This window comes from Podarcis liolepis (assembly GCF_965112155.1).
Source record: "Podarcis liolepis genome assembly, chromosome: 8".
Taxonomy (NCBI): domain Eukaryota; kingdom Metazoa; phylum Chordata; class Lepidosauria; order Squamata; family Lacertidae; genus Podarcis; species Podarcis liolepis.
In genome coordinates, this window is record NC_139560.1 from 82,578,781 (window position 1) to 82,594,775 (window position 15,995).

Below are 15,995 nucleotides of genomic sequence, written 5' to 3' on the forward strand. Positions count from 1 at the left end.
CAACATATCCAGAAACACTTTGGCTGCACGGAGGCCACAGGTTTGAATGCAACAACTGACAAAGGAAGAAGGAAATACATTTCTAGAAAATACAAACAAGTTCTGCCAAATAAGAGTTTAAAGAGGAGGCCAAGTTGGGTTCTTTTTTTCTGTGGGGTGGGAAAGATAGATGGGGAGCTGACAAGATCAAGGAGAGACTAGATAAAAATAATGGGAATAGTCCTCTATGCCAGGGCTGCCATACGTTCGGAATTTCCCAGAGATAGTTGGGATCTGTACGTCAAAAATGGCGTCTGGGTGGAATTTTTTAAAAGCAGCACGAAGGTCCAGGAAAACCTGGCAGCCCATATCGGAAGTGTTGATTTTTTTGGGTATTTTCCTTTTTTAAAAAAAAAAAGGTTTAAAAAAAGCACTCCATTTTTGGGGGAGATTTTGCAAAAAATTGAAATATGGCAACCCTATCGTATAGAACTCAGCCCATTTTCATTAACTGCCATGACTGATGAAGCATTGCCATTGAACGACTGTGTTTCCCTCAGAAGAATGTCTCCCAGCATTTCCTGCCTGTCACAGAATGCGGTCAGGGCATAGAATCGGAGCGGATGAGGACACACATTATCTTAACACATTAGTTAAGATAATGCTTGTTAAACCTGCCAGACTTCCAACATTATGACTGTTAAAGGTCAAGGACCCCTGACAGTTATGTCCAGTCGCGAACGACTCTGGGGTTGTGGCGTTCATCTCGCTTTACTACTAAAACAAAGATCACCAAGATACCAAGGAGCCACTTAGGTGGCACAGTGCCGAAGATGATGCTTGGGAGCGATCATGTCAACCGCCCCTTTCATATTGTCATTTCATAGGGAGGTCAGCGCTTTGGCAGAGTCATTCAGGAACACATCAGTTTCTGAGGGGAGGCCCTTCAAATAGGCCCACTTCCCTTACTGGCAGGAATTGCCACTACCAAGCCAAACTTCACCAGACCAGGTAATGGTCCAAAAATAACAAGGGACTGCACTGTATTCCCTCATTTTCAAACCATCCCTCACATCACTCAAAGGTGTGCCCTGCCTAATCCACTGGCACAACAGCCACTTGAGACATTCCCATGGTTGTCATGAAGGACATGAAATTTCAAACCAGCCCAATATCAGCCTCCACAGGGACAATGGAGTCATGCAGGACAACTGTCCCAGGATCTTCTAACACTATGCTGGGGACCACCTTGTCCAGCTAAATTTCATTGCAAATTCATTATTCTCGGACTTCTGGGGAGGCATCATAGCTGGTTAGCCGTCTCTGTTGAGGCTCTATTCTCAAAGATAATTAAGTGGTGATTAACGATAGCTACTGTCTCGTATTATCTCTGAGGAACAGATCTAACAGGGATTATCTTCCAAATGTTCCGGAAGGATTGCTCCCGCCATGGGACCAAGAAATCTTCAAGGAACCCAAACGGGTGAATTTTGCCCAAACACCACTTAATAGAGGTCAGTCCCTAGGGCAAAGATAATCAAAAGCTCCTTTCTTCAATTATTTCTGAAACTCCTATAAATTACTACTACGACTATCTCTCTGTTGGTTAAAATGTTCATTTGAAATACAACCCAATAGCTGGCTTAAGAGGAGACGCCATTAAGGGGCTGTAAACAAATAAATCAAAAAACATGCTCTTATTCCACATATCAAAGAAAGTTTTTCAAACAGCTAAGTGATTCTGCAACTTTGAGAAATTTTCATCTTATTTTGTTCTAGTCTTAATCCTGTTTTACTGGTGAATGTGCTGCTTTGTCCTGTGAAACTACATGGCTGCTCCCTGTGAGAAGGCAATGTTAGAAATGCAACTTCCTGCAATTTCCAGATAAGCAAGGACTGTGTGAGTTTCTGAGAAAGCCCTCAGGCTGGTGAAAATGCTGAAAAATACTGCATTGACTGTTGCAGTTGTGCAACAATTATTAAATGAGCAATTAAAGGAAATAAGAGTGGAGCTGCATAAAATGTTAAATGTTAATTGGGCAACACTGCGGCTGGATAATATATATAGCCTTTGGAAAAAATACTGCTGGAGATTTGCCAGACCAGGAGAATGGAATGATATAGTTGAAGGCAAGGGATGATGAAAGTGAGAAGACCTCCACACAGGTGCCTGGAGGAATGAAGCAGCCAAGCTATGATGTTGGAGGAGGGGAAGCGGTCCATAGATGGAGAGACTAAGAAATATCCTGAGCTGGCAGAGATGAGTTGAGAACGAATGGATTCTGTGTAAAATTTGGAATAAATCTCGAGGGGAAAGCTACTTACTCTTGTAATACGTTTGGGAAAAGAATGGAAAAGTAGGAAATGGAAACCGCTCTCTCTCTATATATATATATTTTAAAGGACTGAAATCAGTGGCCATCAGGAAATGGGACTGGAAGATATGGATTCGGATGTGAATTAATGATTATAAGTAAATAGCTATCTATTATTGTCTTAACAAATAACCATAGTGAATAAACCCTTGAGGAATAAAAAACAAGGACTGAATGTTTCTTAATATTGGAGGTCCAGTTGTGATGTCGGACTGGAGGAAGACTACTGCTGACTTTTATATATAATAGCATAATAACAATCGGGGAACCTCTTTTGGACTTCTTATCTGGAAGGAAAAATGAATGAACTTGAGATGTCCAGACTGAAGGCTGGGAAAAGTCACTTAGCAGAGGGAGGAACAGCTGGATACTACCCTGGAGTAAATATTTGACTATTTTGAAGAACTCTTGTATATATAACTGGCAAATGGGTAGTTGGAAGTCCCTTTTCCTTTTCTTCAGGAAGAAGTGCCGCCACTGGAATTCAGTTGCTACTGTAGTGGCATTGCTCCAAACCATGCTGATCTGGGCTCAGGCCAGCATAACATACCCCAGCTTTGACCCTAACCATATTCTGTGCCGGAACTGTACATATGAAGCTAACAATGGAAAGAGAGGTAGTTCCCAAATGCTTTAACAAGATTTTTGCACCCATACAGTCTCTCAGAGATCCAGATAACGGTCTCAACCGTAAGCCAAAATTCACTTTTGCTTCTAATATTTATTTGCCCTCAGTAATCCTTGCCCCAACATACCTTCCGCCTTGCAGCTATGAATAAAATACAATGAGAACTGCCCGGCAAATGCTGACTGTTATGTTATGTGCAATGAGCACAAACAGTCCCCATCGTCTATGGCCAGGAAGGAGAGCAAATCCAAAGTTTTGTTTTGGATTACATTAACAACTGTAATTGATAAAAAATAAATAAATGTAACTCCTAAACTACTGACTGGAAAGAGGCAACATGAACCTGTTTCACCAATTTTAAAACAACTTCACTTGACTACCTGTTTGTTTCTATGCCCAATGCAAGGTGCTCCTTTTAATCTTTAGAATCCTAATTTTAATTTAGGCATGCATTTCAGATGTTATTTACTAACTAACTAACTAACTAACTAACTAACTAACTACCTGGCCCTTCACCTAGGCAGTTTCCATAAAAACCAATTTGCCTAACACCAGTGGTTTGTATGTATAAAGGGGAATATTTGTTTTTCTATAAATAGTTTTGGAAATTGGTTTGCAGCGCGATCTTATCCATGTCTGCTCAGAAATAAGTACTACTGGAATCAATAGGGCTTACTCCCAGGTAAGCCGAGATAGGACCACAGCCTTAGTAGTTATGACACATAAATTATGTGCATTTATTATACTCATCAAAAAAACTGTCTGAAAACAGAGGAAGGCCACCAATATCATGAAGCAAACTGAATGGCCTGTAAGCAGTTTGTGGAGTTGTGGTTTTGCAAAGTACATGCCAAATGTCTGATGATGGGAATAAGTATTGCTAACTTCACTCAAGAATAAGTTACTCTTTGGACATGTTCTACAAAGTATTTTGAAAGATTTGTGCAAGAATAGGGGCTAACATATTTCCCCACTATTGATAAAAAGAATTTGGATTTGCTACTAATTATGGAAATAAATTGCAAAATGATCATTCAATGAAGAGAAACCGAGAAGAACGAATTTTCCCCTTTATTGGATCCATTTAATCATACAAATCATCACTATTCATAATATAATACATTCACAATTTATACATAATGCTGTAAATGTGCAGAGTTAAAATAGTATAAATTAATAATAGTTCAATAATATATCAATCTGTTTTCAGGTATTAGCAATATTTGCTTCAAGCATTCAAGGCAGACAGGTTGATCTTAACTAGCAGCAAATATACAATCTATGTTAGTCTTACTCCTTAGCCAGGTGTACATTGGTGGGTTTTGCTCCAATGGGGATGCCATGTTTATGCAGAGTCCGAATTAAAATCTCACGCATTTCGTTATTGTAGGAGTCAAAATCAAATACATTTCTGACAACGTTGGCAAGCCCTTCTGTTGGAAATTTCTACAGAGAGGGAGAAGGAGAAGAGCACAAGATTAATGAGCTCCCCACGGACCGAGATGCAAGGTTTCACAGGTTCTGAGATGCACAAATGGAGTTCTAGGTAAGCAGGAACATCTCCATTCAATGAGATTCTTTGATAGGGATGCACATTGCAAGGCTGTTTCATACCCTGAAGTGAAGGCCCTTTGCTGGCATCTGTCTGTCTCGAGAGACAATGGGAATGACCGTCTGGGGGTGAAGTCAAACTGCATTAACAGCACTGAAGGGACATCTCTAGGCATAGGCCTGGGTGGTGTGTATAGAGGTTCTGGGCTGCCCAGATGACAAGGCCCCCCTCTCAGCCTCACTGATGTGGTCCAAAAGAAAGCAGAGCAGTGTGTTTGGCACTGGTGGCCACCGGAGAAAGCAGCCGGCAAGCACCTTCCCATCACCAAGACAGCTCTGTTGAAAGCCGCCCTCCCTCCAGCTATGTGACTATCACATCCCATCTAGGTAGGCTCCCTGACTTGCTATGGACTTCGGTTGGTCGCCTCGGGACCTGGTAGGAATTTTTTTCCAATTGGTAATTGGCATATACAGCCAGTTGGTTTTTCGCCTACCTCGTAGCAACTCGTCACAACTCCTCAGTATTGGCGGTTAGGCATTGGCAAGGGAGGGTTAAGTGGATGAGAGGGGGGAGGGAAGCGCCATCGCCTCCCCCACAGAAAAGGGTAGTCCGATAAAGGACTCCGGGGGGGGGGGCGTTGCTCTGTCCGAAGCCTATGGAGGTGTGGGCCCAAGGCACGCCCCCAAGCGGTGACTCCAGGGGAGTTCCTAGTTGACGTGCCTCAACAGGGCTCCCCCTACTGGTGGCTAACCCTTGCCAGTCTTCATGCAATCGGGCTGAAACCGGCTAGTCGATAGGGCCAATGCCTAAGCCAATACCGCTCATTCCTGTAATCAATAAAGTTGTGGCCTATTTCGCCCATTAACCTTATACAGTGGTGCCTCGCAAGACGAAAAGAATCCGTTCTGTGATTCTCTTCGTCTAGCGGTTTTTTCGTCTTGCGAAGCAAGCCCATTGACGGATTAGCGGATTAGCGCTATTAGCGGCTTTCATGGCTTATTGGATCAGCTGATAAGCGGCTTAGCGGCTTAGAAAAAGGGGGGGGGAAACCTGCAGGAACTCGCAAGACATTTTCGTCTTGCGAAGCAAGCCCATAGGAGATTCGTTTTGTGAAGCACCTCCAAAATGGAAAACTCTTTCGTCTAGTGAGTTTTCCGTCTTGCGAGGCATTCGTCTTGGGGGGCACCACTGTATTCTGGTGTCCTGTGTCTTTATTTCTTCCTGGGTGGGGGCGGGAAGTCGCCACGCAACCAAGACAGCTCTGTTGAAAGCCGCCCTCCCTCCAGCTACTGACTATCACATCGCCACGGCCAGTGTGAGAAAGCGACAAACCAACAACAAACAACACAAGCAACACAATGACCAGTATGCTAGATAGCACTGCAATTCTTATTGCATAATATACATAATTTAGTACAAGCGGTGAAACTTTTTAGGCGTTCATGGTGCCGAAGTAGTAAGTGAATAACAACATAGGACAGTGATCCCGGATGATCTGACTGTTTCGCTGGAATCTTCTTCAGCACAACCCACAGATTAGAAAAATGCACAAAGTTTTACTGCTTAGCCCACAGGATAGCATCTATTACTTTGTTTCAACTACAGACTTATTATACTTCTACGGACTTTCAAAGACTGACAGAGGTGTGTTCATTTGATTTCAAATATATTAGAGAATTTACAAGTGTACACATTTTGTTTTTGTTGTACTAAATTATGTATATTATGCAATAAGAATTGCAGTGCTATCTAGCATACTGGTCATCATGTTGCTTGTGTTGTTTGTTATGTTAGGTTTGCAACACAGGGGTTTGTTGTTCTGTATTAGTGAGAGAAAGTGGCCCGCCTTCCGCTGTGGAAGCTCAATGATATGCTGAATAACGGAGAACTCCTTTCCAAGCTTCCTTTTTACCTCAGCCCTCCCAATCCCTATTCCTCTGGGGTCAAGCCTAAGAACATGGGATTATCTCATTTCTAATATTCATAAACTGCTCTGGAAACCTTTGGCTGGAAAATGGGTAAATAGGTTTTATTATTTCATTCTGAACAAGCTACAAAGAACACAGGATAATTTTTCTGAACCTTCTGAGAATATTTTAGGTTGCAACCCTAACATACTTCACAGGGAAAAAGCCCCATTGATCATAGCTGGCCGGACTTCTGAGTATATAAGTAAAGCACTGGTTTTCAACCAGTGTCCTGTGGCACCCAGGGGTGATTTAAGGAACGTTCAGGGGTGCCCCGGGGGCATTGTTTCATTAACTTGCTGCCCATATCTTCCTGCATTATCTCTCTCTTTCTCGCTAAGCAAGATTCAGGGGAGCTGGCAGCTTTAACATGCAGCCCATTATCTTCCTGAAATAAAACAGTGGCAAAAAAGTGGAGAAACACTCTTGGCATGACTGTTTTATCTTCTTAAAATCTCTCCCCCCTCCCCAAAAAAAAATCCTCCCCAGCTTCAGTACCTAACAGTTCCTTAGTTTTACACAGAGAGCTTGATAAATGCAAGAAAATAACAGGGTAGCTTAATTTTGTGTGTGGCCAGATGTGTGTGTGTGCTTTGCTGGCATGTGGCATCTGGAGGGATCAGAAGTTGCTTGGGGCTGATAAGATTAGCAACCCCTATTTTATGGGCTTGCTTCCACACAGAAGTGGCATGTCTACAAAGCAAATAATAATAATAATAATAATAATAATAATAATAATAATAATAATAATAATAATTTTTTATTTGTATCCTGCCCTCCCCCGGCTGACACCGCGCTCAGAGCAGCTAACATCATAAAAACAACACAATATGCATAAAAACAGACATCAATTAACTAAAATACATCTTAAAATTAATTCAGACAAGTTAAAATCTGGGCAGGTGACAATTATCAAGTTGGAATTGAGCGCGGTTAATACTTGCCAGGATCAACTGTTTACACTGATCATACAAGGACCTGTGAGCGGGTTGGGGGCCTCCTTCGGGCTTGTTTTATACAAAAGTAAGTCAAACTGCACCATGCCCAAAGGCCTGGCGGAACAGCTCCGTCTTGCAGGACCTGCGGAAAGATGTCAAATCTCGCAGGGCCCTGGTCATTTATACGCATAGGAAAGGAGGAATCATCTGGGCACATTTTCTCTTGAGTCAATCAGATTCAGGCCCCTGCTGGACTTGGGTTATCCACGACTAACCTAATTTCACTGCTTTCACTCTGGAACCAGCCACAGCCATTAAAACCACTTAGATGGGTCCTACAAACATTTTAGGCTTTTACCAATTTCAATCTACTCTTCCGAACGGTTTTTGCAAGTTAAATGTCAATATTTATCAGTGGGTCTGTTCCAAATCGCGCCAGTAGCAGGAATGTATATACTGTACCTGTAAATGCTTGACTATATTCACTACTTCTCTAGTTGAGTAAGGATAATTGATAATTCCTTGGTCGGCCAAGCTTCTGAGCTCTCCAAAAGCAGCCACCAGTTTCTGCAGCACTGGCTCAGGAACCGCAGGCCCGTATTGTCGAAGCATTGCAAGCTCAGAGCTTGGTTTGGGGTTATCAATTGCATGGCAGCTAAAAATATCTCCTGGAATAAACAAGCAAGGAATGGAGAGTTGTGGAAAGGTTGTAGCATATAGTAATGGAAACCCTGAAGCTATGCAAACTCCACAAAGCCAGGTGTTGTTGACTCGGTTGCATTCCTGGACTGGAGGCGGAAGTCTCCACTGAACCTTCAACCATGTTGCCCCTTGTGCTATTCAAAGGGGTCTTTACGGCAAACGGTCCCTCTAGATACCTATTGCCCAGCTTCAACGCATCTTCACTGTCAGGGAACTGACATCGGAGCGAGAGGCGAAGGGGAGGCTCCCAGATTATGCTGGCAAAGGACCCAGCAGCAGGGGGAGAAACAGCTCAGTAGAGGGGGAAGCCAATCAGTGCAACACCAGGGATGAAGGGGGGCAGACGGGGGAAGTGGAGAGAGGGCTCCAGGACTCTTCACTGGACATCAGTGAGGAGAGCCCAGGTCCTCCGCTACCCACGCCTTCCCTGCGCAGAAGACTCCCGCGCAGTGAGAGGAGGAGGAGACTGGGTGTCAAACAACTTTTATGTTGGAAGAGGTTCAAGAAACGCCCACTGACGGATTCTGCCAGTGACTGAGGCAGCCACGATGAGAAGAGGCTGTGCAGTCAGAAAGTTTTAACAAGGCAAATTAACCAAAAAAGGCACCAGTTTACGCACGAGTAACTCATACCCATTACATTCACGTATGGAAGTTCGCCAGCTGCTGAGTGCACCATAATCATTCAGTCCTCCACTTGAAAGTAGCTCAGGCAGAAAGGCTGGGAACAGATCCTTTGTATGAGATTTCCAAGAGCTAGCACCAGAGGAGATACTATGAGCTTTCAGCAACCTGCTGCCCTCCCAATGAGGTGTCAACTTCCATCAAGCCCATCCAACACTGAGGAAGGTTGGGGTACATGGACCCACAACAGTCACGGAATGCCAGTATTTGGACCCCTTCCTCTCGTCCCAAATTACCTTATAACAATCCCAGAAACATAGTTCTTCTTGCTAACATTCTGAAAAAGTGTGTTCTGCTATGTGCTTAGCCAAATACTTTAAAATTCAAAATCCCTTATTTTATGCAGCCACTTTCCCCAAAGAGTCCATGTGTAATTCTCTTCCAAGTTTCAGATGAGAAAATGACTGACACAGCCTCTTATCTGAAAGGCTGAACAGATTTCTTAAAAAACAGCCTGTTTCCTGTATATCTTTTCTATCAGGAGGACGAGTAAAGCAAAGCTTATATTTTCCATACTGAAGTGTGTAGAAAACACAGTTGTTGTTGGTTTATTAAGCACTGCACTTACCTAGTGTTCCAAAAAAGTCATTGCCCAAAAACGGAAATCCAGGTCTGTTTGCTAGAACGATCATTCTGAAATCTGGATGAATTACCACCACATTTTCTCTTCCACTCACACTAGCAGAGTCTAGAAAATACATATAATTGAATTAATATTTTCAACTTTACAAGGCACAGTTCAAGTAACAAAATTCATGCCCACTGAAAGGTTTTAAATAATCAACATATATGAAATGATCTGCTTAACTCTACAGTGAATATAACCCATTATCATTAAAATTTTGCAATAGAATACCCCAAAAGTACAAAAAGTATAAAGTTATGCATTTTGTTATAAATACATTTATATACATATTTAAATATGGATTTTCATACAGATTTTTAAAAAAATATTTGGTGATTAGTGAATGACCACATGAAAAATTCATATGAACCATAAGCATTTTGATTCATCTATCCCTACATTTCCCTTGAACAATGTGTTACAATTCACAATTATTTAAATTTTACTGATTCTACAGCCTTCTCTCCTGCTGCCAAACTATTCCATTCATTTCCAGTCTAGAGAAACTCAACAGTTCAACTCATTCTTCATAAAAAGGTAGAGGATTTCACCTTTTCCAATCCTGCAGGCCCACACCAAGCAAACTTACAACAAGCTAACTCTCTCTATTAACACTCTGATCTGAAACATTTATTAAACCACAGAACCTAAGGCTTGCCGATCAGAAGGTTGGCAGTTCAAATCCCCACGGTGGGGTGAGCTCCCGTTGCTCGGTCCCTGCTCCTGCCAACCTAGAAGTTCAAAAGCATGAAGTGCAAGTAGATAATTAGGTACTGCTCCGGCGGGAAGGTAACCGGCGTTTCCGTGCGCTGCTCTGGTTAGCCAGAAGCGGCTTAGTCATGATGGCCACATGACCCAGAAGCTGTACTCCAGCTCCCTTGGCCAATAAAGCGAGATGAACACCGCAACCCCAGAGTCATCCATGACTAGACCTAACGGTCAGGGGTCCCTTTACCTTTACCTTATGTAATAAAACTAATATCCATTAGTGCAGCACAGTGATCACTACAGTCCAATATAAGCACTTCTTTGTTAGACAGGCGCACCTGGTTATAATTTTTTAGCTAACCAATATGCCAGTGCTCTGAATATAGCAGAGGTTTTCAACCTTTTTGAGTCCGCGGCTCCCTTGACCAACTACATTCTTTTTACAGTTCCCTTGTGGGGCTCAGGAACCCAGTTATGTCACCCCTTGCCTGCAGAGCTGGCAGCCTCTCAACCTTTTTTGAACCACCCCCCATTGGAACACGCCTGTGGGGCACACACAGTCCCCAAATGGAGACAAACCTCTCCGGGCGTCTTCCTGATGAAGCGCAGCCCGGGATGTCCATAAATCTTCAGCCCCAGTGCACACCAGCGACACATATCCAAAGATATGGGCACGCTCAATCAGCAGAGTATAGCAGAAACGAAGTGGAGCTTTGGTGTGTGCATTTATTAAGCAATATATACAGGACATATGGAAGGGAGAGCTGGACCATAAAGAAGGCTGATCGCCGAAGAATGGATGCTTTTGAATTATGGTGCTGGAGGAGACTCTGGAGAGTCCCATGGACTGCAAGAAGATCAAACCTCTCCATTCTGAAGGAAATCAGCCCTGAGTGCTCACTGGAAGGACAGATCCTGAAGCTGAGGCTCCAATACTTTGGCCACCTCATGAGAAGAGAAGACTCCCTGGAAAAGACCCTGATGTTGGGAAAGATGGAGGGCACAAGGAGAACAGGAAGACGAAGGACAAGATGGTTGAACAGTGTTCTCGAAGCTACCAGCATGAGTTTGACTAAACTGCGGGAGGCAGTAGAAGATAGGAGTACCTGGCGTGCTCTGGTCCAGGGGGTCACAAAGAGTCGGACACGACTAAACGACTAAACAACAACATCATATACAGGACAAAGCAATCATGGTGTCCTCTCACTTCTTCTCCAAGAGAAAGAGAGTAAGTAAGTACAAAGTACAATACAGCGGAAGAGATAAGGCTGACTTCCGTTCTCATACTTTCCAAGTCTGGAAAGTAAACACAGACATGTGATATAGCAGTCAAACATCCAGCAACAGAGGAGTGAAATGCTGACAACCCCACCCCAAAGAGAGGTGCCTCGCAGAAGCACCATTAGCCGGCGGAGCTTATAGCCAGGGCTGCAGCAACAAACAGCTGTGAAAGCCTTTGGGAGGCAGAGACATGAAAGATGAAGGAGGGAAGGAAAGAGGGACAGAGGCCAGTGTTTGCTAATCTCATTTATTTCCATTTTAATTCCCAAGGCATGAGGGGCTGAAAATTAAGAAGGCATGTCTGCTGGACTGTTGCTGGCAGAATGGAAGTGAGGGGCAAAGGGAACACAATCTGTGCTCCTCTGTTTTTTAAAAATTTTATTTTTTAATTTTAAAAAAAAACTGGAATGAACTCCAACAGTATTTGGGATGCATTAATTTATTCATTGAATAGAGGCATGTTGTGGGACTGGATCCTTTGGATCCATGCATTCCCTAGAATCCCTCCAAATCACCCTGGAAAATCCCCTCTTGAGTTTACTGACTTCAGAGCTCTGACCTCAATAGGGCAAATGGCATGGAAGCTGCTGTGGTGGCAGCAAAATGGTAGCTGGGTCTCCTTTTCTGAAGGTGGAGCTGTCTTTCTGCCTCTGATGTGGCACATCCAAAGCCTCTTTGGCCCCTGGGACCAAAGATTTGCAGAGCCAAGGTCTTTTTCCCAGAACTATTTAAAATAAACTTGCAAGCTATCCAGCCCAAGACCGCAGCACTGGCTGGTAGTATTAAAAATCTTTGTTTCCTAGGGCAATGCATTCTTATTATATAATTATTCTGATATTCTCAAATATACATTAATAATAAGAGACAGAGAACAAGAACCTAATGTACCATCTTGAGTGTTTGCAACCTAAGAGCTTTATTTTCTTTGGTAAACTATATTTAGATAGTAATTAATGACCAAAAGAAGGCCCAAACATTGGAGAAATGTGCTATTCATTAATCTGCAACAAATGCAACTGCTGGAATGCTGTGTTCAGGGGTTTACTTACTGGCAACAAGGCGCCTTCCATCAGACAGAATCATTTCTCCACTTTCCACCAAGGTTTTCAAAATGCAGGTGACATTTGTTGGGGCCTTGTCTGCCTCGTCAATAACCAGAATGTGTCCCTTTTTGACAGCTTTCACCTGGAAAATGTTAAACAGCACGCGCATTGGAAAAGAAACTGCACAACTCTGGATGCAGTTTGATAAAGATGTAAATTTACTACCTGTGCATTTGTCATAGAGTTCACATTTTGGGTATTTAAGAGAATACATTCAGTGGATTGTTTTCTCCACTTCTATTAGCAGAAACTTCTGCCAGACCAAAGGCCATTTCAACTTACTTGTTTTGAGGGCTAGAAAACTTACTTTGAAAAGAAACAGGGCATTCTTAGATTTGTAACAATGTATTTCATCTCAAGATAAGGACTTGGACCCATCAATGAAATTTAGTGAAGAACTCATATATTCAAATGCACAAATGTGGACTTACTAGTGGAGAATCCTCATAGACAATATGACCATCTTTAACCGAAGGCTGAAGTGTAAGACTCTGCACGGTCGTGTCTCTAAGATAGCAAAACATGCACAAGTCAAAAAGGGAATTCATTTATTCTTATTTCAAACTATCAGACTCCATTTTACACTTAGAAACCACCTTAGAAAGGGCACTGAGCTTTAAGGAAAAATGCTTTCATCACAAAACTGGTGTTGAAAAGGGAACCGAAGTTAGTCTTATCAGGGACGTTATACTCTGTTTCACCACCTCAAGATGATTTTTCAGTTAGCAGTCCCTTGTTTTAATGAGTAGAAGAGACCATGCCATTCAGCATTATTTAACCTTTGAAAGCTTTAATCCCTTTCCATTCAAAATCTTTCCACTCCAATGCGTTGTTTAGAACACACTAGTTTCAATTTTGCAAAGTTGCCCCCTCTCCCCTGGTGTTCTCCATACACAATAAACCTAAAGAAACAGTTTTGCTTGTCCATGCATGTTTTTTATGCCTGGGTTGCCAAGATGACACAAAGGGCTTCAGGGACGCCTGCTTTAACTCTGGACAAACCCCAAATCCCTCCAAGGCAACCTGTCTCAGCTTGGAATTCATCTAATGAACCCTCCTGTTCAACATAGAACCAGAGAACTGTAGAGTTGGAAGGTCCAACCCCCCTGGAAGGCAGGAATCTTTCATGGGAGAACGCGAGTCCTCCTCTACCCACCCACTGGATTGAATAACTCTAAAGAGAGCAAAAGAGCAGGACTTTCAGCCATTTTGCATTTGGTTTTTGGTTTTACAACATGGGCTGCAAAATGGCTGCTTCTGCAGCTTTCCTGAACGGAAGGGTCAAAAGTTCAAAATAATGTTCAAGGGGATGTTTTGCTCAGGAAATTCTGCACAGGATGTTAAAAGGTTTAGATCAGGAACGTGGCAATTAGGGGAAATAAAAACTTACTCTCCTTTGGTGATTGGCTAAAAAGGTTGAAAAGGGGAGTGAAAACATTGTTTAGGAGTTGAGTTGGAAAACAGAAGAGGTAATTGCTGGACCTGATCAGCTGAAATGGCTGAATTGAAGAGGAAGGAAACAGGAGAGGATCATGAAGAGACTCAGAAGCTAAACTGAGGGATACAAGTTGATAAGCATTGCTTCACCGAGGGAAACATGCTAGAGCACATAGATCTGGGTGCATTTGTCTCTGTTTACTAGCTATTCATTCTTACGGGTGACTGCTCAAACTATTCAACTCACCTTTTCCTAAAATTATGTTCTCAAAAATTGTTTAATTTGTTGTCTCGTTAGAACTTTAAATGCAGCACATTTCCTGTGACCTTGTTATTCACTCCAACTCTAGATTGCTATATCCCTCTATCCAGTACTGGAAGTAGGGTGGGCCAGCTAAAGGGATATTTACTGGAAGCACCTGTAACATTTCACCAGCCATGTGTCTGAAAAATCCTGTATAATTTATAGCAAGGCCCAATAATTGAGATAATAAAATTTATACAGTGGTGCCCCGCAAGACGAATGCCTCGCAAGATGGAAAACTTGCTAGACGAAAGAGTTTTCCGTTTTGGAGGTGCTTCGCAAAACGAATCTCCTATGGGCTTGCTTCGCAAGACGAAAATGTCTTGCGAGTTCCTGCGGGTTTTTTTCCCTCCCCCCTTTTTCTAAGCCGCTAAGCTGCTTATCAGCTGATCCGATCAGCAGATAAGCCGCTAAAAGCCACTAATAGCGCTAATCCGTCAATGGGCTTGCTTCGCAAGACGAAAAAACCGCTAGACGAAGAGAATCACAGAACGGATTCTTTTCGTCTTGAGAGGCACCACTGTATACCAAGTGTACAAAAAAGCATCAAAGCTGTTTACAAGAACAAAACAATAAAATGATCAGTAAAAACAGTTAACATCAGCTATTTAAAACATTTTAAAAACGATTAAAATCAATGATAAGCTAAAAACAGGTTAAACAGGTGCCTACCTGATTGTGAAGTCATGTAATATGACTACACAGCCCCTTACCTGTGCAGTTGCAAATACTCTCTTGGTCGATTGAGCAGGTGAAGGAATCTGTCAACCACCTTATTTTTCCCCACACCCTGCAGAAAGGAAAACCATTCCATTCCTTAACGGCAAATTAATGCAACAGGATTAAATATGCTTTACAACCAAACCCCAACCATGGAAAAATGATTAACAAAAAGCAGTGCTCGTACTGTATGTAGAAACAACATTTTTTTTTAGGCCTAGTTCACACAACACAGTCAACAATGGCTTCCTGGGACTGTGGGAACATGCAGACTTCCGGAGAGGAGATCCTTCCCAGCACCTGCAGTAGCTAACTCAAGGTTCGGCTTTGCATGTCAGCTGAAGCTGGGCTCATAGTAGTTAAGGACTTCCCTTGCAAACAACGAGCTGTAGGTTTGTCCTCAGCTACCATTCATGATGAAGGAGGAGAGCCCAGCCATGAGCCTGGGTTCAGATAAGTAGACTAAAGGTAAAGATAAAGGTACCCCTGACCATTAGGTCCAGTCGTGGAGGACTCTGGGGTTATGTGCTCATCTCGCTCTATAGGCCGAGGGAGCCGGTGTTTGTCCGCAGACAGCTTCCGGGTCATGTGGCCAGCATGACCAAGCCGCTTCTGGCGAACCAGAGCAGCGTACGGAAATGCTGTTTACCTTTCTGCCAGAGCGGTACCCATTTATCTACTTGCGCTTTGATGTGCTTTCGATCTGCTAGGTTGGCAGGAGCAGGGACCGAACAACAGGAGCTCACCCCGTTGCAAGGATTCGAACCGCCAACCTTCGAATCGGCAAGCCCTAGGCTCTGTGGTTTAGACCACAGCGCCACCCGCATCCAGACAGGGGCTTTGCTGCCACACTGCAAAGTAGTGGCTATCTCTTCCCTGGAGCCACACACTTTTTAACACCGCCTTAGTCTGCTTATTTTTCCAAAGCTCATTCTGAGACCCAAAGCTCATTCTGAGGGTTAATATGCAAAATAATTTTACATCCTTGGATGC

At 43.0% G+C, this 15,995-nt stretch overlaps 1 protein-coding gene across 4 annotated transcripts in view; it reads right to left on the minus strand.

The window, feature by feature from the left end:
* Positions 1-15,995, minus strand: part of VWA8 (von Willebrand factor A domain containing 8) — a 91,821-nt gene that overhangs the window by 37,442 nt on the left and 38,384 nt on the right. For all 4 annotated transcript variants that reach the window (XR_014529582.1, XM_083518977.1, XM_083518979.1 and 1 more), the window contains exons 21-26: positions 14,996-15,072; positions 12,973-13,048; positions 12,488-12,623; positions 9,393-9,512; positions 7,902-8,107; positions 4,277-4,428 (exon numbers count right to left, since the gene is read on the minus strand). Coding sequence is in view for 3 of the 4 variants with exons in the window: in XM_083518977.1 (XP_083375103.1) it covers positions 4,277-4,428; positions 7,902-8,107; positions 9,393-9,512; positions 12,488-12,623; positions 12,973-13,048; positions 14,996-15,072 (767 nt within the window). In the remaining variant the exon portion in view is untranslated. The remainder of the gene's footprint in view (positions 1-4,276; positions 4,429-7,901; positions 8,108-9,392; positions 9,513-12,487; positions 12,624-12,972; positions 13,049-14,995; positions 15,073-15,995) is intronic.